The sequence below is a fragment of the Myodes glareolus genome, chromosome 1, assembly GCF_982192425.1.
Source record: "Myodes glareolus chromosome 1, mMyoGla1.1, whole genome shotgun sequence".
In the NCBI taxonomy this organism is placed as follows: domain Eukaryota; kingdom Metazoa; phylum Chordata; class Mammalia; order Rodentia; family Cricetidae; genus Myodes; species Myodes glareolus.
Window position 1 is genome coordinate 16,682,747 of NC_142026.1, and position 23,663 is coordinate 16,706,409.

Here is a 23,663-nt window from a genome sequence, read left to right on the forward strand (position 1 = left end):
AGTTCTACCAGTACCCTTTGTTGAAGATGAAGTCTTTTTTCCAGTATGTATTTCTAACTTTTTATATAAAAAATCAGGTGTCCATTGGTGTATAGATTTATGTCCTGGTCTTCAATTTGATTTCATTGATCAACAAGTATTTTTTTATGCCAATACCATGCAGTTTTTATTACTATAGCTCTGTAGTACAACTTGAAATTGGTATTGATGATACCTCCAGCAGGTCTTTTATTATTCAAGACTGTTTTAGCTATTCTACGTTTTTGTATTTCCATATGAAGCTGAAACTAATTCTTTCAAGATCTGTGAAGAATTGTGTTGGAATTTTGATGGGGACTGATTAAATCTGTATATTGCTTTTGATAAAGTGGACATTTTTACTATACTAATCCTACCAATCCAAGAGCATGGGTGATCTTTCCATCTTCTGATGTCTTCTTCAGTTTCTTTCTTCAATGACTTGAAGTTTTTATCAATCAAGTCTTTCACTTACTTGGTTAGAGATACCCCAAGACATTTTGTATTATGTGAGACATTGTAAAAGTGTTTCCATGATTTCTCTCTCAGATCGTTTGTCATTTGTATATAGGAGGCTACTGATGTGAATTAATTTTGTATCCAACTACTTTGCTGAAAGTGTTTATCAGTTGTAGGATTTTCCTGATAGATTTTTTTTCAGATCACTTATGTCTACTATCATATCATCTGCAACTAAAGATACTTTGACTTCTTCCTTTTCAATTTGTATCCCCTTGATCTCCTACAGTTATCTTATTGCTCTAGCTAAGGCTTCAAGTACTATATTGAATAGGTATGGAGAGAGTGAACAACCTTGTATTGTTCCTGATTTTAGTAGAATGCTTTGAGTTTCTCTCCATTCAAGTTGATGCTGACTAAGGGCTTGCTGTAAACTGCCATTATTATGTTGAAGTATGTCCCTTGTATCCCTAATTCTCCAGAATTTTTTATCAGGAAGAGGTATTAGATTTTTGTCAAAGGCCTGTTCTGCATCTAATGAGATGTTCATGTGGTTTTTGCCTTTCAGTTTGTTTGTATGATGGATTACAGCTATTGATTTATGCTGTGGGATAATACTCTTCTATACTGTAAAGATTTGTCACTCATATTAGTTTAATAAAACACTGATTGGCCAGTAGCCAGGCAGGAAGTATACACAGGGTAACCAGACTAAGAGAATTCTGTGAAGAGGAAAGGCAGAGACACAATCATCATCCAGAAGCAGAGAAAGCAAAGTGAGAATGCCTTACTGAGAAAAGGTACCAAGTCATATGGTTAAACATAGACAAGAATTATGGGTTAATTTAAGTTGTAAGAGCTTGTTAATAATAATCCCAAACTAATAGGCCAAACAGTTTATTATTAATATAAGCCCCTGTATGTTTCTTTGGGACTGGACAGCTGTGGAACTGGGAGGGACAAAAACTTTCGTCTACAGATTTACATATGCTGAATTACCCCTGCATCTCTAGGATGAAATCTACTTGATTATGGTAGATGGATGTTTTGATATGTTCTTGGATTCAGTTTGTAAGTAATTCTCTTTCTTTGTTGGGTCTTCATGTGGTTTTGGCTATCAGGGTAACTGGGGCCTCATAAGATGCATTGGGCAATATCCCTTCTGTTTGTATTTCATGGAATAATTTGAGAAGTATTGGAATTAACTCTTATTTTATACTTTTTTGATTTTTAGTTTTTCTCTGTGTAGCCTTGGTTGATTTGGAACTAGTTCTATAGACAAAGTTGGCCTTGAACTCAGAGATCTACCTGCCTCTGCCACCCCAGTGCTGGGATTAAAGGCATACACCAACACGCCCAGCTAGTTGGGAGTCCTTCAATGACTGCTTCTATTTCACTGGGGGTTAGAAGTATGTTTAAATTGTTTATTCAGTCTTCATCTACAACTTTGGTAAATGGTATGTGTTGAGAAAATTATTCATTTCTTTTATATTTTCCAATTTGGTGGAGTAGACATTTGAAGTATGACCTAATGATTCTCTAGGTTTCTTCAGTGTCTGTTATATTCCCTTTTATGTCTCTAATTTTGTTAATTTAGATATCCTTTCTCCTCCTAGTTAATTTTGATAGGAATTTGTCAGTTTAGTGATTTTCTCAAAGAACAAGCTCTTTGTTTCATTGGCTATTTGTATTTTTGCTTGTTCCTACTTTATTGATTTCGGTCCTGAGTTTGATTATTTCTCACAGTCTACTTCTCTTGGGTGTTCTTACTTCCTTTTGTTTGGAACTTTCAGGGGTTCTGTTGAGTTGATAGCATGAAACTGCTCCAGTTTTTTACGTAGGCACTTAGTACAATGAACTTACCTCTTAGGACAGCCTCCGATGCATCACCTAAGTTCAGGTTTATTGTTTATCCATTTTCATTCAGTAAATTTTCTACTTATTTATTTATTGTTGTTGTTGCTGTTTTTCGAGACAGGATTTCTCAGGGTAGCTTTGGCTATCTTTTAATTTTTAAGCCAACTATGATTGAGCCATGAAATGACTTCTGATGACAGCCAACAGCCCTCCAGCCCTAATCCTCATAATCAACGGTAAAGACAGTGAATTCAAAAATCCTATTATCTAATAATGGTCTGTACATTTCTCGGTACCATATTTATCCAGAAAATTCCTGACATGCACATGACCCACAATTAAAGATTTCCTATTGACTGTCTACTGTGGCAATGGAGAATTTAATGTTCTCAGCCTCTCTCCTTTCAACCATACCCAACCAAATATTCTCCCTGGACACAGATACCACTTTTTGGTCCAATGCTTTTATAATAATGACCATATAAACAATTGTTCAAGTGTTTACATTCCTGTCTGTGGACCTATTTTGTTGTCCTTGGAGTTAAGGTTTTCCACATATTTATCACTGCATTTGTCTCATCTGTCTCTATACGGTCATGTTCATTGGGGAATGTGATAACTTTCCAGGAGACCTCTCTCCCGGGGGCCTCCATGGTCTTGTTTCAGCCTGGACTGGTCACTCCCAGGACTGTTCCTGTTCTCTGCATAGTTGTGATTACACTTCCAGATGAATTCTGAATCTGTTTGAAGATTTCAACAACATTTCCACTTGGGATTTTCATTTTGATTGTGTTGAATCCGCTGCTCAGTTAGGAGGAAATTGACATCTCTCGAGATGTCTCCTAGTCTGTAAACATATTTTCCTCCATTTGTTTGAGTCTCTTTTGTTTCTTTACAAAGAGTGCTTCACTGTTTGGGGTCCACAATTCATATAGATACACTGTTAAGCTTATTCCTAAGTATTTTATAGGTTTGGAGGGTGAGCTACTATAATGATATTTTTGAAAAAGTCTTATTTTCAGATTTTTGTTATCAATGTATGGAAAACAGTAGATTTTGTAATGTGAGGCCACAGAAATTTACTAACTGGTTTTAGTAGAGTTTTTTTAAATATTTATTTATTTATTATGTATACAATATTCTGTCTGTGTGTATGTCTGCAGGCCAGAAGAGGGCACCAGTTATCATTACAGATGGTTGTGAGCCACCATGTGGTTGCTGGGAATTGAACTCAGGACCTTTGGAAGAACAGGCAATGCTCTTAACCACTGAGCCATCTCTCCAGCCCTAGTAAAGTTTTTTAAACACCACTTTTGAAGTCCATACGTATGCAGATCTGAGAAGAAAACCAGAATTACTCCTGGAATTTCTTCTTATCGTTCATTCTTTTTCCTGTCTTACTTCACTGAGAAGAAGAAAGCTGAGCATAATGTTGACGAGCATTGAGATCAAACATCCTGCCTTGCTTCAGGCTCGCCGCCCACAAGGTCTAGTTAGTTATGTTATGTAGACCGGCCTCTAACTCTCCATCCTCCTGTCTCAGGCCCCCAAGTGCTGAAATTGCAGACGTGTGCCACTGTGCCCAACTCGTGTGGGCCTCAATCTTAACCTTTAACAAATGAGATGCCAATGATTTCAGAGAGGCTTTTGGGGGGACCGAGGAAGTTATTGTTAGTCCTAGCTTGCTGAGGACGTTAAATTTTCTATTTTGGTTTGTGTTTTTGTTTATCTGTTTATTGTTTTTTGAGACAGTGCTTCGCTGTGTAGCCCTGGTTGTCCTGGAACTCACTCTGTAGATCACCTAACTCTGCTTCCCTAGTGCTGGGATTAAATGCATTCACCACCACCGCAGTTGAGAATGTTAAATATTCAAATCACTGGTGGGTGTTGATTCTCTCTTTCTCTGCAGGAACTCATCTCTGGGATCACACAATCTGGTTATTGTTGCTTACAGGCAATTCTACTGCTTCCAACTTTCTGATTACAGAAGAATGAACTTCCCTCTATGTCCTTGAACAATGTGACCAGAAATAAAGCTGGACTGAATGCTACGAGGACTAAGATAAAGGCATATATGTACATGTGCACACACAGATGGCATTTAAGAGAATAGCCAACACACCGTAGGGTCTAGTGCAGCATCAACACCCACCAGTCTTTGACTTTATTCTTTTTGTTGTTGTTGTTTGTTTGTTTGTTTGTTTTGTTGTTGTTGTTTTGCTGGGTTCCTGGGTTTTGCTGAGAAAGGGTATATAAGCAATAACTTTTGAACCCTTTCATTTCCAAAATTGTCTTTACTTTGACACTGGGTTGATGTTTGTCCAAGTACTGAGTTCTCATTAGAATCTGTTTTCTTAGAATCCTGTAGAAGTCTTCCCGCTTTCTTCCACCTTCAGCTGTTACGGTCCAGGTTTTTTACTTTATTCTAATGTACAAGTCTTGGTGTGAGGCTGAATTTTCTCTTAGGGTGTTTTGCATTGTTCTCTTGATCCTTAGCTTTGAAATACACAATGACATGCTTTGTTGAGAAACTGGTATGCTGGAAGTTTGGGTTCTGTAAAACAGTTATCTGCTCTAAATCTCAGGACGCAGAGGCAGGAGGATTGCTACCAATTCCAAGGCAGCAAAACCCTGTCTGAAAAATAAATAAATAAATAAATAAATGACATTTACAGCTGATGGCAGCTCCACGATGCTGTCTGCAGCAGCTTGAGGTATTCCTCTCAGAGGAATACTCAGAAGAGAAGCTGGGATCTTTTCCTTTTCTGCAGAAAAGAATTTCAAGATGAGTCGGTCTGAAGCACAGCTGGAGTTTTTAAAGCAGAGATCGTAACATAAATTTAAACACCGGGGTATAAAGGAGGAGGAGAAATGTTTAGGAAAAAGAGAGACCATAGTGTGGGTGTAGGGTTTGTCAGAGAACTGTTCTCAAGTGTCTTTATACTAGCCATACATACTGTTTCGGCAGCTTCTGCCGCTACATCTCAGACAACTGCAGAGGAACTTACATGAGATCCTACGGTTGTTCCTGGCGAGCACTGGACAGCTGTACCACTGATATAATGAAAATATCAGTCACAAGGATTACCCAAGGGAGTTGAGGTGAACTCTTACTGTAAACAAAGTTTGTAGTCTTGCCTGTGAGAGTTCCAAAAACCTCAGGGTTATGTTTGGGAAAGGATTTAGGCCAAACTTAAAGGACATTTGCAGGTTTAGATTTTTAAATGTGCATGATCTAGCACTGCAGTAGAGTGAGAATGTGCATATGTGGTGTGTGGTATATATGTGTGTTATATAAGTGCAAACTACATATGTGTGTGTTACCTGTGTATATGCACCATATGTGCACGTGTGTGTGTGTTGAACATTGTGTGTTACATAATTTGTGTGTCATGCATATGCATGTCTTGTGTGTGCACATGTATATATGCTATTTGTGTTGTGTGTTTCAGAGATGTGAATGTGTTGTTCATTTTCACAGTTGTTGTATTTGCGCATGTGTTGAATGTGTTCATGAGTGTTGGGGTGAGTATGTGTGCGGGGGGTGTTCTTCTCTGTCTCCTAGCCCCATCATCCTGACTGGGAATCCATAAGATTTTCAAAGCAAATTAAACAGATTTCCCCTCCCATTCCTTTTTTTTTTTCCATAATTATCAGCATTGTTAAAACTTTCTCCCAGAGAATTGAAATGTTGGCCTGGGCAATAGGTTTAGTAGTAGAGTGCCTGTAGAGCATGTCCAGCGCCCTGGGCTCAACCCTCAGCACTAAAAGCAAAGGTCAGCCTGAAGGATGCGTTGACCGTATTTCTAGGTAGCCTGTCACGTTAATATACGTCACATGCGCATGCGTGGGGTATGTGTACGCTAAGGAAGAGAGACACCATGTTTTCCCACCCTACTCTTCAACCAGGTTTAATGTAGGGTGAGTAGAAGAAGCAAGAAGATCTACAAGGTAAGTAGGGAGAGGCCTCTGAAGAAATCCAGTCACTTCCGACGTGGGGAAGAAGGCTGTTGCTCAACTGAAACCTAAGAGACCACATCCGTACCTCTCCCTCAGTTCCCATTCTGTAAACAAGACTGTCTTCCTGAAAGAGCTGGCATGGCTCCAACACTGAAGGTGTCGTGGGTGTGGGGCGACTGAGCGTGACCTCAGGCATGTAGTGCAGGGCTCCCCACTTTGTCGCCAGCATTGAGTGTCCCTCTTATCTGGAATGCAGAGAGTACTGAGCTCAGGAGGCCTTCTGCTCAACGTATTCCCACATGTCAATAAGTAAAACTTAAACCTTGTGTGGTCTACACCCCAGTAACCCCAGCATCTGGGAGGTAGAGACAGCACGACTCAGGGTCATCCTGCGCCAAATGACAAAAGTTCGAAGCCAACTTGAGCTACATGAAACCTCCCTTGAATCCAAAAATCAAAGGAGGAAAGTCAATGAGGCCTCAGGCCGACACAAAGAACTACAGGCAACCAAGGAATGCTGAGAGCAAGAAAAACAGTCTTCCCCAAGGAAGAGCACACAGTTGGCTTCCAGTGCCAAAGAGTCAGCCCTGAAAACATACATACTTATACCGATTGAGCAGGCTGCATTTATGATTTTAAGAATATATATGCTTATGTATACATATATACCTACATACATGTGTGGAACAACAATGAGAAAAGAGGCCATGAATTTGAAAGATAGCAAGGTCAGGTATATGGGAAGGGTGGAGGAAGGAAAGGAAATGGAGAAAAAAAATTTAAGAAGCGAGCAAACAACACAAACGAGAGCCAATTGGCTGCGTGTTTATATAACAAAGGCCTACATTCACCCACTGCTGTGTGTGGTCCTCAAAAGTGCAGTCATGCCTTATGGAAATGGCATTTAGGAGGACAAAGAAATCTGACAAATAGAGGACACATGAGGATCCACAAAACTCCCTGTGGGGTGGCTGGGACAGGGACATCTGTTTCTGGGTCCTTGTGCCCTGCCATCTGTACCAAGAGGTTTAAGAAAACGCGTCTAATTCAATAAGGGAGAATAAACAGAAAGACTCGGGAGCTGTTGCTTAACTATTCCCTTCAAACTTTGAACGTCCATTTTCTCTTCCACGAACTGCGGTCTGGTCAAACAGCGTCTCCTCCAGTTCTAGTGAAGTGTCAGGCTCCAAAGCCGAGACTGCACAGCCGCACCAACAGGACTTGAGAGGCATGTGCCTTTCCTCAGACCCTGGTTGTCAGTGGCTAGGTGCCCCAGGGAGGCCACTTCTTAGTATGTGGTTTCCAGGCAAATCTGACAGGAGAAGATTTTCCCCCACCCCACCCCTTTTCTCTCTTCCTCCCTTTCCCATACTCTCTTTCCTAAGTGTCAGAAGTTCCTTGCTTCAGGATAGAGAGGCCCCTTGGGAAAGGGCAAGCAGCTCTGGGTTGGGGAATGATTCTCTTTTTTTGTCATTAAGCTTGGAAGGAGATCGTTTTTAGATAGGATGGCATTAAGTCAAGCTATCCTGAAACTTTAAGTAGCCCTAGGCTCTCCTCAAGTTCATGGCCCTCTTCCTGCCTCAGCCTTTCAAATACTGGGATAACAAATACTGAGAACACTGAGAATGGTTTTTGAAACTTTTCTCTTGCATACAATATCCTCTTTAACTTTAAATCTTTGAAGATAAACATTGAATAAGACACCAAAAAGTAGAAAGACTCCCATGCTCTTGGGTAGGCAGAATTAACATAGTAAAAATGGCAATCTTACCAAAAGCAATCTACAGATTCAACACAATGCCCAGCAAAATTCTTCAAAGATCTCAAAAGAATGGTACTCAACTTCATTTGGAAAAGCAAAAAACCCAGAATAGCCAAAACAATACTGTACAATAAAAGAACTTCTGGAGGCATCACAAACCCTGATTTCAAACTGTACTACACAGCTACAGTACTGAAAACAGCCTGGTATTGGCTTAAGAACAGACAGGAGGACCAATGGAACCAAATAGAAGGCCCAGATATCAATCCACACATCTTCGAACACCTGATCTTTGATAAAGAAGCAAAAAATATCAAATGGAAAAAAGAAAGCAGATTTAACAAGTGGTGCTGGCATAACTGGATATCAACATGTAGAAGAATGAAAGTAGACCCATATATATCACCATGCACAAAACTCAAGTCCAAATGGATCAAAGACCTCAACATAAAGCCAGCCACACTGAACTTTATAGAAGAGAAAGTGGGAAGTACACTTGAACACACTGGCACAGGGAACCACTTCCTAAATATAACCCCAGCAGCACAGACACTGAGAGAAACAATTAATAAATGGGACCTCCTGAAACTGAAAAACTTCTGTAATGCAAAGGACACGGTCAACAAGACAAAATGACAGCCTACAGAATGGGAAAAGATCTTCACTAACCCCACATCAGACAGAGGTCTGATCTCCAAAATATACAAAGAACTCAAGAAATTGGACACCCAAAGATAACATAATCCAATAAAAATAATGAGTACAGACCTAAACAGAGAACTTTCAACAGAGGAATCTAAAACTTCTGAAAGACACTTAAGGAAATGTTCAACATCCTTAGTCATCAGAGAAATGCAAATCAAAACAACTCTGAGTTTCCATCTTACACCTGTAAGAATGGCCAGGATCAAAAACATTGATGACAATTTATGCTGGAGAGGATGTGGGGTAAAAGGAACACTGCTACATTGCTGGTAGGAATGCAAGCTGGTACAAAACCTTGAATGTCAGTGTGGCGATTTCTCAGAAAATTAGGAAACGACCTTCCTCAAGACCCAGTAATACCACTTTTGGGTATATATCCAAAGGATGTTCAATCATGCCACAAAGACATGTGCTCAAGTATGTTCATACTAGCTTCATTTGTCATAGCCAGTATCTGGAAACAATCTAAATGACCCTCGAAGGAAGAATGGATAAGGAAAATGTGGTATATTTACACAATGGAGTACTACACAGCGGAAAAAATTAACGACAGCTTGAATTTTGCAGGAAAATGGATGGAGCTAGAAAACATTATTTTGAGTGAGGTAACCCAGACACAGAAAGACAATTATCACATGTACTCACTCATAGGTGGTTTTTAGACATAAAGCAAAGAAAGCCAGTCTACAAACTGCAATCCCAGAGAATTTAGACAACAATGAAGACACTAAGAGAGACTTACATAGATCTAATCTACATAGGAAGTAGAAAGTAGAAAAAGACAAGATCTCCTGAGTAAATTGGGAGCATGATAACCTTGGGGGAGGGTTGAAGGAGGGAGAGGAGAGGCAGGGAGGAGAGCAGAAAAAAAATGTAGAGCTCAATAAATATAAAAAAAATAAAACCAAGAAAGGGTTACCTGATTTTGAAAATGCCACAATAAAAAAAAAACAATATCCTCTTTATTCTGAAGCTTCAAGGTCATAACTGAACTGAAAAACCGTGGTCCAGTATGCCAGCTTAAGGTCTCAATAGCAATGTGTTGGAGCTCACTTACCTGGTTCTACTTTGGACTTTAGAACAGCCCTTTAGACTCTATTTTGACCTGTAATATTTGTACATCTTTATGCGGTCCATTCTCCTAATGATACATTTTCATCACAGGTAATGATCAAAGCAGGGCTGTCTGTGGGCTAGAGGTTTAGCTCTGTGGCAGAGCACCTATCTAGCAAGTAAAAGTTCAATATCAAGAACCACACAGAAGAAAGTCAGAGTGATCATTACACCTGGAAGGTGAGAGAAAGAGAAGACAAATGGGTTCTGTGGGTTCTGGGCAAAGGGGAAAAGGAGTTGTTGAATAGGAACCAAAGATAAGCTGGCTCTGCTTTGTGAAAATGTCACATTATTCCTCAAGTTACACTCTATGTTTTATAATTTAAAAAAGGCCTTTCTCAATCCTTATATATGCAAGGGGTTTCCTTTTATATTAACCAACGGATATAATCTTTGTTTGGAGTAACAATGTGTCTTACCACAAACCCGGCACAGCACTGTGAAAAACATTTTTTATCTCATTTGATACTCACCAAGACCTTCTGGTGGGAGTTATTGTTACCCTTATTAATAAGACCAAACCAGATCAAAGGTTGCACTCACAGTAATGCAGGCAAGTGGCTACCTGATACTGCCCTGTGGTAGACACCCTGGTGGAGTGGGATGCTGTCTTGGTCTGTCCTTGCTGAGTCAACTTGAACAAGTTACTTAGTTTCTTATAGCCCTGTCTCCTTGAAAACATGGCAACCTGAGAAGCATCTGTTGAGACTGGGGCTTGCAGGGAGCAGATAATTCAGTAGCTATGAGTAGGTGCCTATTCCTGTGGTTCTATTGCTAGCACCCACGTGGCTGGTAGCTGACAGCTATCTGTAATACCAGTTCCCGGGGACCTGATGTCCTCTTCTGGTCTCCCTGGACACTGCACGTGCCCGGTGCATAGACATACATGTAGGCAAACAACTATACACATACTTTTTTAAAAAAAAAATACATCTTAAAAAAAAAAAGATTCAAGATAGACACAAATTAGATGGTTCACAGGATAAAGGTATGTTGGGAGCTGTGTGGCCTAATTTTGGACCAGTTTTGAAGTGTTTGTCCAACGAGTCTCCAGATGAGGCAAAGCCCATAGGGAGAGTCTCACTGGACAAGGGCCAGGGGACTTTGGGGACAGCAAGAACACTGTTGGAACCGAGTAACTGCACACTCTCTTCTCTCTTATAATGACTGATGATGGTGTCTTCTCTTGGTGGTTTTGTTTTTTTTTTAAAGATTTATTTATTATGTATACAGTGTTCTCAGTATTCTTTCTGCATGTGTGCCTGCAGGCCAGAAAAGGGTATCAGATCTCTTTACAGATGGTTGTGAACCACCATGCGGTTGCTGGGAATTGAACTCAGGACCTTTGGAAGAGCAGGCAATGCTCTTAACCACTGATCCATCTCTCCAGCCCTCTCTTGGTGGTTTTGATGTCATTTTGTCAATCATGCATGGGACAGATGTGATTGTTCTTGGAAATGCCATTTTTTTTCCTCAAATATCTTCCCCTAAAGTTCTTTGGGAGCTGATGCTGCTCGATTTTTTTGTCTGAGGATGCAGCTGTCACTCCAGACCTGGAAGCTGTGCTGACTCAGTGCTGACAGGATCGGAGGCAGATCACCCGTGTTTCTGTAAATATGTTTTGAAAGGGATTGTTGTTCTTGGAAATGTGTGTCTATGTCAATCACCTTTTAGCTTTGTCAAGACAGGATGTTCCTGGCTCTATATTTGGCCAAGCTAACAAAATGGTTAAGTGTTGTTTTTGGTTTAAAGATGTTTTGATGTAAAAGTTGGTTAAAATAAAAACACATTTGACATACTTGTTTTGGCCGGAGGCTAATGTTGGAGGATGGGAAAAACTTGTTTGTTAGTGTGGAAAAATATATTTGTTTTGATGTCTAGATTTTGAAGCTATTTGGAGCTAGCCACTTGCATGAAACTCATCTGGTGGTCAGACAATTCATTTCTTCAGGCCGCTGTCCCTGCCTCCTCTAAGGCCCTGAACCCAGGCTGTGACTAAACCATGGCAAAGGTGTTTGCCCAAAGCCTGTTGACAACCCAAAAGTTGCCCTCTGGCTTCCCCACAAGTCCCATAATATATGCACATTCACATTTGTTTATTTTTGAGACATAGTGCCTTTGTGTAACCTTGACTGTCCTGGAACTCACTATGTAGACCAGGCTGGTGTCAAACTCAAAGAAATCCCCCTGTCTCTACCTCTTGAGTACTTTTTAAGGAAACAAAACAAGAGACAATGCTTTGTAGCCTGGCCTGGTTTTTTCTCTGCTGTTTTAATTTTTCTATGTATTAATGTGTATATGAGGTTGTTTTGTGAATGTATGCCAAGTGTGTACGAGTGTCCAAGGAAGCCAGAAGAGGGCACTGGATCCCCTGGAGCCGAAGCTACAGGAGGTTGCGAGCTATCTGCCATGTGTGCTGGGAACCAAACTTGAACAAGTGCTCTTGACCTCTGAGCCATCTTTCCCACCCTTGTCTTCTTCAATACAGCCTGTCTTGTTGTAAAGGCATGATATTCCTAAGAAATGTTGCTATAACAAAATTGTCTTAACAGAGAGACAAAGAGCAGACAGTTCACACTATAATCACATAGGTTTTACTCGAAGAACATTCTCAGTCATACTATTTTAAATAGTTAAAACTGCAAAAAAAAAAAAAAAACCTCTAAATATTACTAAACCAGTCAAGGCTTGATCATGTCTATTTTTGTTCAAAGGAATAATTTATGCCTTTCCTTTCCAGTACTGAGATTGGAACCCAAGACCTCACTCATCTTAGATAAACTCTCTGCATCTAAGCTACACTTCCAGCCTCACCAAGAAAAAGCCATCCTAAGATCATTTCTGATGTGTATAGGCTCTTGATGTATCCTTATTTATTACCTTTGTGTGGCAGTGGTGTGGAGAGCGGGTTTTGAGACATGGTCTCAAGCAGCCCAAGCTGGCCTTGAACTTATTATGTAGAGAACTATGACCTGATCCTCTGTCTCCACCTCCCAAATCCTGAGATCTCAGGTACATACTACCCAGCCTTGATCTGTCTCGGGTGTTTGTTTATTTGTTTAAGATAAGTACTAGTTGGCCTGCAGTTTGAAATACTCTTGCCTCAGCCTCCTGAGTGCCTGGATGTCAGTGCCTGGCTTCCTCTAACTTTTAGGGCCCATCCTGAAAAAGAACAATATTCCAAGAGGATAAGACACTTACTCACTGGAACTCTGGGCCTCTGGTTCACTATTTTGACCTAGTCTTTAAACTAGGTATGAAGGTGTATGCCTGTTATCCCAGCAGTCAGTGGGTGGAAGCAAGAAGATCAAAAGTTTAAGACCATTCTTAGTTGCATAGAGAATTTGAGGCCAGTCTCGGCTGGACCTGACTCAAAATAACAAAACAAAATTAAGCAAAGTAATTTCCAAAATGTCTCCTGAATGGAAGTTACCTGCAACAGTGTATCTGTATTAGCTCACCACTTTGTTTTCTGAAACAAGGTATCTCCCTGACCTGGAGCTTACGAGTAGTCTAGACTGGCTGGCCGGCCATAGCCCCGGGGGTTTGCTCTCCTTCCCTAGCACTGGGTTACAAAGTACATCCCCATGCCCAGCTCTCTGTGTGGGGTTCAAACTCAGATCCTCATACATACAAGGCAAGCACTGTATCAACTGAGCCATCTCCCTAGTTCCTCAAAAGTTACCCAAAGACATATCTGAATGCTAATGGCCGCATTGCTCGGCACAGCTCAAAACTAGGAAAGCCCCAGGGGAAGCAGCGACTGTGATACCATATGATGGTGCTCTACTTTGGTGTGATGTGTACTTGCCACAAACACTTCAACACCAGCTATATGGGGGTCTCTTCCCATACCAACCGATTCTCCGTCTCCCCAGGCATGAACTGGGTATCCAACAGTTCAGTTCAATTTTGACAGCCGAAGTTAGTGCAGACGCCACAGTTTAAAGGTTCAGACCTAATGATGCGGTGGTGAGTTAAATGACACTTGGTCTGTCTGGCTATCTGAATACTCCACTGCCACAAGGGGGGGGGGCTGGAGATGAACATTTAGAAGGTGAAGACTTCATGAAGAGCAGACATGTTTTCTTCAACAGAACCTGAAAGCAAGAAAAAGTGTCACCCACTTGGATGCCGGGACAACAGGCACAGGCCACCTTGCCTTGTTTATGTGGCACTGGACATGAAACCCAGGGCTTCATGTGTGTTAGGCAAGCATTCCACTCACTGAGCTACGTTGGGTCACCTTGATTGTTTCGTCAGGATAAATATAGAACTGGACTCTGAATGAAAGAATATAAAGATTCGGTTTGAGAAGCTCTCAGGGCTAAACTTGGTTGTCAACTTGACACTGCCTGAAATCAACCGAGGTTTTCTGATTGGATCATTTGAGGTGGGAAGCCGACGTCAATCTGGGTCACACCCTCTGGTGGCAGTCCATGTGAAAATCACATGGAAGAGGACATTTGCTTTTTGCCTGAGAGTTCATCTACCCTGTTGCTGAGTCATTCCTTCGCTGGTGTCAGCACCTACTTCTTTGGGATTCCAATGTAGACTGAAGACCGGCAGCTCTCTAGGAATTTCCTGGGACTCCAGCACCAGACTGGGACCTCCGAGACATCCACCTCCTGGACTGAGCAACTACCAGATTTGGTCCCTCTGTCAGGAGACAGCCTGCAAGCTAATAAATCTAAGATCTAGCATGCCAAATATATTTATTGTCAACATTGTGTGTGTGTGTGTGTGTGCACGTGTGTGCACGTGTGTGAAACATATTGCTAAACTCATCATTGCTTGATGCTGAGGATGCGGTCCCAGCAGATATGAAGCCTCTTTCTGAGCTATACACGGTGCTAACAGCAAACAGCTAAGCATAAATGTATATCAAGAGGTGATGAGTGCCATGCAGCTGAGGATGAACTTGAACCCCTCATGCTCCTGCCTCCACCACCCAGATGCTGGGATTGTAGATATGTCCCACCATGTCTGGTTTATACAGTGCTAAGAACTGAACACGGGGCTTCATTCATGCTAGGCTGCCACCCGACCAGTTGAGTCACATCCCAGCCCCCTTTCAGTCTTTTTGGAAGGCTCCCCTTCCTATTTCAGCCCCTTGGATACCGATGTTCTCCGCACTCTCTTTTCAGCTCTGTTGGTTTTTGCCCTCTCAGATAGCTTTCACAATCTGCCACCTCGATGAGAAGGGATTCCAATAATGTGAGTCCAAGCTAGCCAAATCCTTCCCAGACCTTCAGAGCTAGCGTGTTCCATGTAATTAGGTATATCTGCTTGTACCCCACGGATCAAAAAGCAGCCTCTTACTGCTTTTTTTTTCTTTTTCAGCAAGGTCTTTCCACACAGCCCTGGCTGGCCTCAGACTCACAGAGATTCCTCCCTGCCTCTGCCTCCTAAATTCTAGGATTAAATGTATACACTACCTACCCAGTCACAACATGTCCCCTCCCAGTTGTTATCCAGGCTAGAGGTTGAATCCCTTTCACTGCTTCTCCTCAACTGATAGCTGGGTCCTACTGGTCTCCCCTCGAAGATCTCCTTGTAACAGGTCTAAAGGTTTCTCTATCTTGTTTCAGCTGAAGCCATCTTTGGTTTAAACTGAAACTGGCCCCTATTTTTTTTCCTGCCTCCTACCCTGAAAAGTCCCGTGGAAAAGTCCCCAACCCTGTTCTAGAAACTCAGGCTTGAAACGCCCCATCTAACTGTGTAGTCTTTGCTCTTGTAAAATTGCTTGCTTGCTTCCTCCTGCTGGGGGTGGGGAGGATCTCCCTGAAATGTGCATCCCAGCTGCTCCGTGAGGAGTGTTTCTCTCCACACAGCTGCAGGTTGACTTACTACAGACTCTCAGTTCGAATTTTGATCATGCTGAATGGTCTTTGAGTCTCTGCCCCTCAACACTCGTGAGTTCTCGCTCTCCTTCCACCACAGGGTCACAAGCTTGTCCATGCCCTCCCCGTTTCTGCTTCCACTTCCTAACAGGATCCCAGGGCCTGTCTCTAAGCTCACTACAGTCCGCTCAAGGAAGCCACCTGACTTCATTACATAAGCTTTGGGCTCAACCAGGACTGGACACAAGCTATCGTGTAAGGTTTACCGAAGCCCTCCATGCCCTCTGAGGCTTGGCCTGCTGGCCCAGGCTCTGTGTGTGTGTGTGTGTGTGTGTGTGTGTGTGTGTGTGTCCTACCTTTGCTTAGACTCCTCAGAATTTCTTACATCTCCCCAACCCAGCTGCAGCTGTTCCTAATAGTAACTCATTCAGCACAGTTCCTGACATAAATGAATATGCCACATATCAACTGGAATTATTGCTATAGGCAATAGAGTGCAAGTATTGTAGGAAAACACAGCTAACACATCCTCTCTCCTGACTCAGTTCTCTCTCCATGGGCTCGAGCCCCTGACTCCTTCACGACCTCCAAGGATAACTCTGTCCTGACTCTGAATGTGTGTCCGAGACAATATTCCAAAGAGGATGATGACCCTACCTATGAAGTCTTTAGTCTCAGTCATCCCTGGCACTCAATCCATTTCTGGAAGACATACACCATCCTCCAGTCCTGACCTGGTCCAGGCCCTAGCTGGACTCCTTGCCTCCAACCGTCAGCAGGTCCCTAAGTCTCTCACTCCCAGTCTCCCCATGGCTGGATTTTTTTTTCCCTATTACTGATAACTGCTCTCTTCTGACCTTACCTTACCTTACCTTATGCCTAGCTGTCCCCCAGGCCTGTACCCACCCTTAGCCTTACTCCAGCTTTGGTCCCTGATCCCGGTCTCAGCCTTCACTGCAGCCCCACCCGGAAGCTCAGCCTCAGGCCATCCTGGTCCCTCCCCTCCTGCACACAGGCCAGTACCTTCTCCATTTTCGCCTTAAGCTACTGTGAGTTTCTGCTTCTACTGTGCATAGCTAAGGCCCACAGAAGTCAGAAGAGGGTATTGGATCCTCTGGGACCTAAGTTACAGATGGTTGTGAACCACTACGTAGATGCTGGGAATCAAATTGGGTCCTCTGAAAAAGCAACAAGTGCTCTTAACCACTAAGCCTCCTCTCCAGTCTCAAACACAATTTCTTGGGGTCATGTGGAGATGAGGAAGCCACTGAATATAAATTAAAGGAGACAGACCACGTGCAGGAGACCACGGCTATCCCTAGACGTAAGGCTGAGCTCACACTTAGGAGGAACAAGGGACCCTCCTGATTGTGAGCTGTGATGATGAGCACGAGGCTGTGCCTGCAAAGGCAGCTCTAGAGGGGGTAAATCCACTAGCCCACAGGCAGTGAGGAGCGCTCACCCCAATATACAATAGGAACCACAGCCGCCCCATCCACACCTTTTACTATGTGGCACGCTCAAGATACTTTCACAAGGACAAACATTGGATTGGGCAGAAATTTTATTGGAAATAGCTGCTTGTCCAGTTGATTGACAGCTATATTTGGATTTAGAAAGTTGTTATTGTTCCCTGTCAAACCGGAAGTTCCAAGACAGCAAAAGTTACAGCTGCCAGTCTTGCTCCATCGTTGGCTCAGCTGGTACCCAACACACTCATCCCCCTCTGTGATGCTGGTCACGAGGCAAAGGGGATTCTCAGGCCTAGTTTCCCAAACACCCTTTGTCCACCCAGGACACCTAAAGGGAAGATAGTCTTCAGCTTCGTCACAAGGCTGCCTGGTGGCTGGGTGCCTCAGCAGCACCTGACCGATGTCCTCAGCAGACATTGCAACATTCCCCAAGATGGGAAAACGGTCTCATGAACTCAGATCACAGGATGTAGAGTTACTAGACAGCCTGCTGGAATGTGCTGAGCAGTCAGGGTGGTGTTCCAAGGAGAGAGCCCAGTCCGTGAGGCTAATGTCAGATGCAAGCTCCAGTTCTTGGTTCGAATGGCGTTAGGCTGCAGATGTGACCATGATAATCACCCAGATTACAAATCATAGATGCAGGTATTCAGCAGAAATGGTGACATTTGTTCCCGTGGAAGTGTAAAGGCAGTCCTTGGAGGACCACTAGGGCCTCCTCAGAAAGTAGGCGTGGGCTCTAGAGACAGTAGTCACTAACTTCTGATCCTGTCACCTCCCTCCCCAGACCAGGTACTATCTGTCCATAGCTGTGCTGTTCACACTCACGCGCACACGCAGCATGGCACCTCACATCAGCACGATAGTTATCCTCTCTGGTAATTTTCAGAGGTTTAGCGGACAGTAAGAGATGTGTGAAAGGCAGCACGACGCGGTGTCAAAACCTCCTTGCGAACCAGGCCACAGTTCGCAAGGATCTTGAGGAACGCACGACGAAAATTTTGCCCAACGAAGGCATAGATGATGGGGTTGAGGCAGCTGTGAGAAAAGGCCAGGAACTCAGTGATATACAGGGCCTGGTCGATGTCACTGCGGCGCTGGCAGGTGTCCTCAATCAAGTGGGTGTCTAAGAGGGTGTCTGAGAGCAGGGCCAGGTTGTGGGGCAGCCAGCAGATCAGGAAGACAAGCACAACCGCAAAGATGACCCACATGGCCCGGCGCTTCTGCGCCATGCGGGCCTTAAAGAGCGTGCGCAGTGTGGACCCGTAGCAGAACAACATGACCAGCAGCGGCAGGAGGAAGCCAAACGTGTGGGACAGGCCCCGCAACATTATCCGAAAATTTGTTGTGGCTTTACCCAGGACCTCGTAGCAGATTGTTCCAGAACCGTATGGTTTATAGGCCTGGCGGAAGATGGCAAAGGGCAGGGACAGAATCAAAGATAGACTCCAGAGTCCTAGACATATGAACTTAACCAAGTGGCGCTTTTGGGTCAGCGTGCGCGTGGCATGGACGATGGCCAGGTATCGGTCCACACTGATGCAGGCCAGTAGCAGGATACCACTGAAGAAGTTGACTTCCTTCAGGAGTGAGACCATCTTACACAGGGGTGTGCCAAAAATCCAACCTTTCAATTTGGAGACAGCCCAGAAGGGCAGGGTCAATGAAAAGAGCAGGTCGGCAACGGCGAGGTTCAGCACGTAGACGTCGGTGACAGAGCAGCTCCTTCGCCTGTATGAGATGACCAGCATCACCAGGGAGTTTCCCAGCAAGCTCAGCAGGGACACCAGTGCATAAACGGCAACCAGAGCCCACGTGTTGGTTATTGGGACTCTCTTACAAGGGCTGAAATCATCTCCAGTGGGAATTCCGGTGCTATTTCCAAATTCTTTCTCAAAGTCATCCCACGTCGTATTATCCGTAACAGCCCAGAAGTAGTCAGCCTTGGCCATGTTCGATCTAGGTGAAAGGTTAAGACAGAGATATGATTTAGTAACCAAATTCCAGCATCATAAATGTTTATGGGATAGTATTATTGGCTTCTCTGTTGCTTTGACAACCAGAGTTCACTTCCTTGGCCTTCAATATGAACTTCTATAGAAGTTGGATTTCTTTTTTTTTTATTTTATTTTATGTGCACTGGATTTTTTTGCCTGCATGTATGTTGTATGAGCATGTCGAATCCCCTGGAACTGGAGTTACAGACAGTTGTGAGCTGCCATGTGGGTGCTGGGAATTGAACTCAGGTCCTCCGGAAGAGCTGCCATTGCTCTTAACCACTGAGCCATCTCTCCAGCCCCCTAGAAGTTGGATTTCTAATGCTGTCAAAGTTCTTGGAGACTCAGTCTGAGTATGGGATAAAATAAAACTCATGGAAGATACTTTTGCCTTCAGTTGGCTCTATCATTCTCAACTCTATCTCCAACTACTTTGTCTTCTTTTAACCATCTTTGTCCTCACCCATGCCCCTACATTCAGATGCAGCCACCAGATCGCTCTTATACACTCAGGAAAGAGCCAGCACGCAGCAAAACAGAAGGAGGTGCGGTGTATCTGGGTGTCCCTCCCAGCATTATTTTGTATATGTGCCCCTCGTGATTGTTTGCCCTTTTCAAAAAAAGAAGTGTTATTTCTCGTGGCATTTACTTATGTGTGTATACATGCATGTGAGTCTGTATGTCTGTATGCAGAGACCAGAAGAAGGTATCAGATCCCTTGGAACTGGAGCTACTGGGAGTTGTGAACTGCCCAAGGGGTGTGCTGGGAAACAAACCCTCAAGAACAATCTGTGCTCTGACAGAATTTTCACAACACATGGAAACAACACAGGAGCCAAGAAGGGTCCCAGTGAGGCCCAGCATCGAGAGTGTAATAGAAACCAGAGGCCTCGAGCCAGACCAACGACTCTTTGCAACGAACATTTGCAAATAAAGACATATGGACAAAGGGGTTTAGTGTGTGACTCACTGTGTCACACTGCGGCTTCTGTAAGGAGATTTTTAATTTTTCTCCTGTTTTTTTTTCCCTTTTTCTCTTAAATTTTGTTTTATTGGGGGGTGCAGGGTGGAGGGTAGATGTGAAGGGAAGGAGAAATGAATGGGATCAAGATACATGACATGAGCTGGAGAGATGGCTTGGTAGTTAAGAGCACTGACTACTCTTCTAGAGGACCCAGGTTCAGTTCCCAGCACCCACATGGCAGTTCACAACTGTCTGTAAATCCACTTCCAGGGGACCTGACACCTTCACACCAATGCACATAAAATAAAGTTAAATAAATCATAAAAAGTTCTAAAAAAAATGATAAATGATGTAAAAGACACAGAATAATTTTTTTAATAGGAAAAAAAGAACAATTCGTGCTCTTAACTACTGAGTATCTCTCCAGGTCCTTTTTGGCCTTTCATGAACTCTACCTGGAGAAAGAAGTGAGAGAGACAGATTATATTAAACTGTTCAGTGTGCCTTGACTTACGATGAGCTTATGTCTAGCTTTTATAGTCGTAAACATCACGTCAAAAATATGTATAGGGGGCGCCAATGAGGTAGTTCAGTGAACAAAGGTGCTGCCCAGTGTAACCACGTGAATTTGAGCCTCAGAAACCACAAAGTAGAAGGAAAGAGCCATCTCCTGCAGGTTATCCTCTGTCTCCACACTCAAACCGTACACACACACTAGCTGTGAAAAAGAAAAAATTTCAAATACACGTAAGAGTTGGTGAGATAGCTCAGCAGGCAAAGGAGCTTATAATACAAGCCTGACAGCTTGAGTTTACTCCCAGAACCTTTGATGGACAGGGGAACCAACACCTTGAAATCATCCCCTGATTATATGTGTGTGTGTCTGTGTGTGTGTGTGTGTGTATACATACATACATATATTCCTGCACACACACACACACATACACACACACACACACACATACACACACACACTCACACACACAAATAAATAAGCCTCTACCCAACTGAGGGTTCTCTAATCTGGAAGCACTTAGCAGTTAACCAGGTTAGAAATGAGGGGACTGTTACCTGTTATCGAATGCCCCCCCTCTCTGTGGTAGCCTTGACTAGGCTTGAGGGTCTTTAATCCCTCAGAGTTCCATTTGTCATCTGCAAATGCGGGGCGGGAGCGGGGGGAGATGGAGATGCTCTCCCTGGCTCCCAGGCCTTGGGCTCCACGGCAGATGCATTTACATCCCTGCACCTTGGGATGCTCTCTCCCTGTCAGTGTTTGTATCTTTACAGAAGATGAAAGCTTATCAGGAACAATCACACTGAATTGGGGAATTACCCATCTCAGCCACATAACAGGAGAGGAATTAAAGCAAAGGATGAGGGGACTGTGACCACAACCGCTTAGGATATCAGAGCTGAGAACTTACTCCTTGTGAGTAGATGGGAAACACCTTAGAAGCTGGGCAGTGGTACTGCACACTTTTAATCCCATTACTGAAGAGGTAGAGGCAGGTGGATCTTTGAGTTCAAGGCCATCCTGGTCTACAAAGTGAGTTCCAGGACAGTCAGGGTCACAGGAGAGAAACCCTGTCTCAAAAAACAAACCCAAAAAAGAAAAAGGAAATAGTTTTTCAGAAATTCCTGCATTCTACAGAAACCAGTGCATTTTCTAAAATCAAATCAAATCAAGCCTTCTTACCCCAACAAGTGTGTGATACACAAGGGTGGCTTCCTACCTGAGGCACCAGCTGAGAATATTCTGTGTGTGCAGGAGTCTGCAGCTCAGAGACCAGAATGACTGAACAGCTGAAGGACCTGGATGAGTAAAGAAAAAGGAGAGAAACCACACCAGACCATCCCTCCCCTCAGAGTCCCACCCACGTCTGCATTTGGGTGCAGATTAGGTCATGGGACCCAACGGCATCAGCAGTCCCATGGGCTCAGCAGGGCTAGCCGGGTGAAGCTGCACTTGAGGATGTGCTCTCCAAATTCCTCCCTCCATAGATGGTCACTTTCTTCATCTTCGGGTTCTTGAATTTACCCTCATGTGCTATCCCCGAGTTCCCTAATAGAACCTTGGGAAGCTTCCAACTTCCCCAGGGAGAATAAAAGAGAAGGGGGTTTAACTTTCTACAGTGGAAGTTTCAGAAGTCCATTGTGGGAAAGACTTGGGGGAGTCTATAAGGAGAACTTAGGAGATAGCTTAGAGAGTGTGAGAAGGTCTTTACTTAAGCTGTGTTTGGACGGCTTATGTTGGTGCTGAAATAGAACCCAGGGCCAGAACATGCTGGAGCAAGTATCCTACCACTGAGCTGCATCTGAAGCCCCAATGCTTGTTTTCTGGTCTGGTTTTGTTTTGAGGCAGAGTCTCTCATAGCCCAAATTGGCCTTGAACTCTACATAGCTGGTAACCATGAACCTTCAACTATCTCCCAAATTTTATAACTAAAGGTGTTCACCACCATGCCCAGCTACAAGCACCGCATTTCATTTATAGCATAGACATCTTTAGAGGCTTTGTGGTAGAGATTTTGGAAGAAAAACTAACCTCCCTTTTACACAACCATTTCCAGTTATTGTTTGGTTAGAGTAGCGATGAGGTTTGGGGCATGACCACTCCTTCCCTAGAGTCTAGCTGGAGATTAGAGATCACTAGGGCTTGGGATATCAGTGAAGGACCAGCTGAGGGTGATGTAATTGCTGCTCCCCATTTGGTACTACAGGACAGCTCCTCTGGAAAGCTGCCTGAGAGGCCCCTGAGCAGTTCACAGCTGACTCCCTGATGTCATTCCTTTAGTTCGATGTCCTGATCAGCTTTAACTGTCATCGTGACAGAGCCTACAGTCATTTGAGAAGGGAACCCCAGTGAGGGATGTCCCAGATCGATCTGACCTGTGGGCATATCTGTAGGAGATTGTCTTGATCACTAATTGATGAAGGAGGGTCCAGCTCACTGTGGGAGGCACCATCCCTAAATAGATCAGGTGGTCCTGGTCTGTATAAGAAAACTAGGTGTGGGGGGCGGTGGGCTGGAGAAATGGCTCAGCGGTTAAGAGCACTGACTGCTCTTCCAAAGGACCTGGGTTCAATTTCCAGCACCCACATGGCAGCTCATAACTTTCTGAAAATCCAGTTCCAGGGCATCTGACACCTTCACACCAATGAACATAAAATAAAGAAAAATAAATCTTAAAAAAAAATTTAAAAAAAAAAGAAAACTAGGTGGGGAAGGAGAACAGGCTCGATGGTTAAGAACACTGACTGCTCTTCTAGAAGACTCAAGTTTGGTTCTCAACACCCACACTGTGGCTCCAAAGGGTCTGTCACTCCAGTCTCAGGAGACTCCCATGCCCTCTTCTGGCCTCTGAGGGTACTGCATGCACATGGTGCTCAGCCATACACTCAAGCACAACACCCATATAGACAAAATTGCCTGTCTATGTGCCAAGATGAACTTTTTCCCCTGAAAGTAGTTAACAAAGAATTGCATTTAAAATGCAATATTTTCCTACTTGATTC

The 23,663-nt window shown here is 43.5% G+C and overlaps 1 protein-coding gene across 1 annotated transcript; it reads right to left on the bottom strand.

Annotated features, from left to right (window-relative positions):
* Positions 1–17,263: 17,263 nt before the first annotated feature.
* On the bottom strand, positions 17,264–22,013 carry LOC125416300 (C-X-C chemokine receptor type 1-like). Its single transcript, XM_048459218.3, has 2 exons — positions 21,881–22,013; positions 17,264–19,145 (listed from the first exon to the last, which is right to left on the bottom strand). Exon 2 carries the CDS (start codon positions 19,136–19,138, stop codon positions 18,080–18,082), a length of 1,059 nt encoding a protein of 352 aa, XP_048315175.3. The 5' UTR covers positions 19,139–19,145; positions 21,881–22,013; the 3' UTR covers positions 17,264–18,079.
* Positions 22,014–23,663: the final 1,650 nt, after the last annotated feature.

Excerpts from the sequence above, each read along its gene's own strand:
- LOC125416300 (XM_048459218.3), bottom strand. The coding sequence starts at position 19,138 with ATGGCCAAGGCTGACTACTTCTGGGCTGTTACGGATAATACGACGTGG.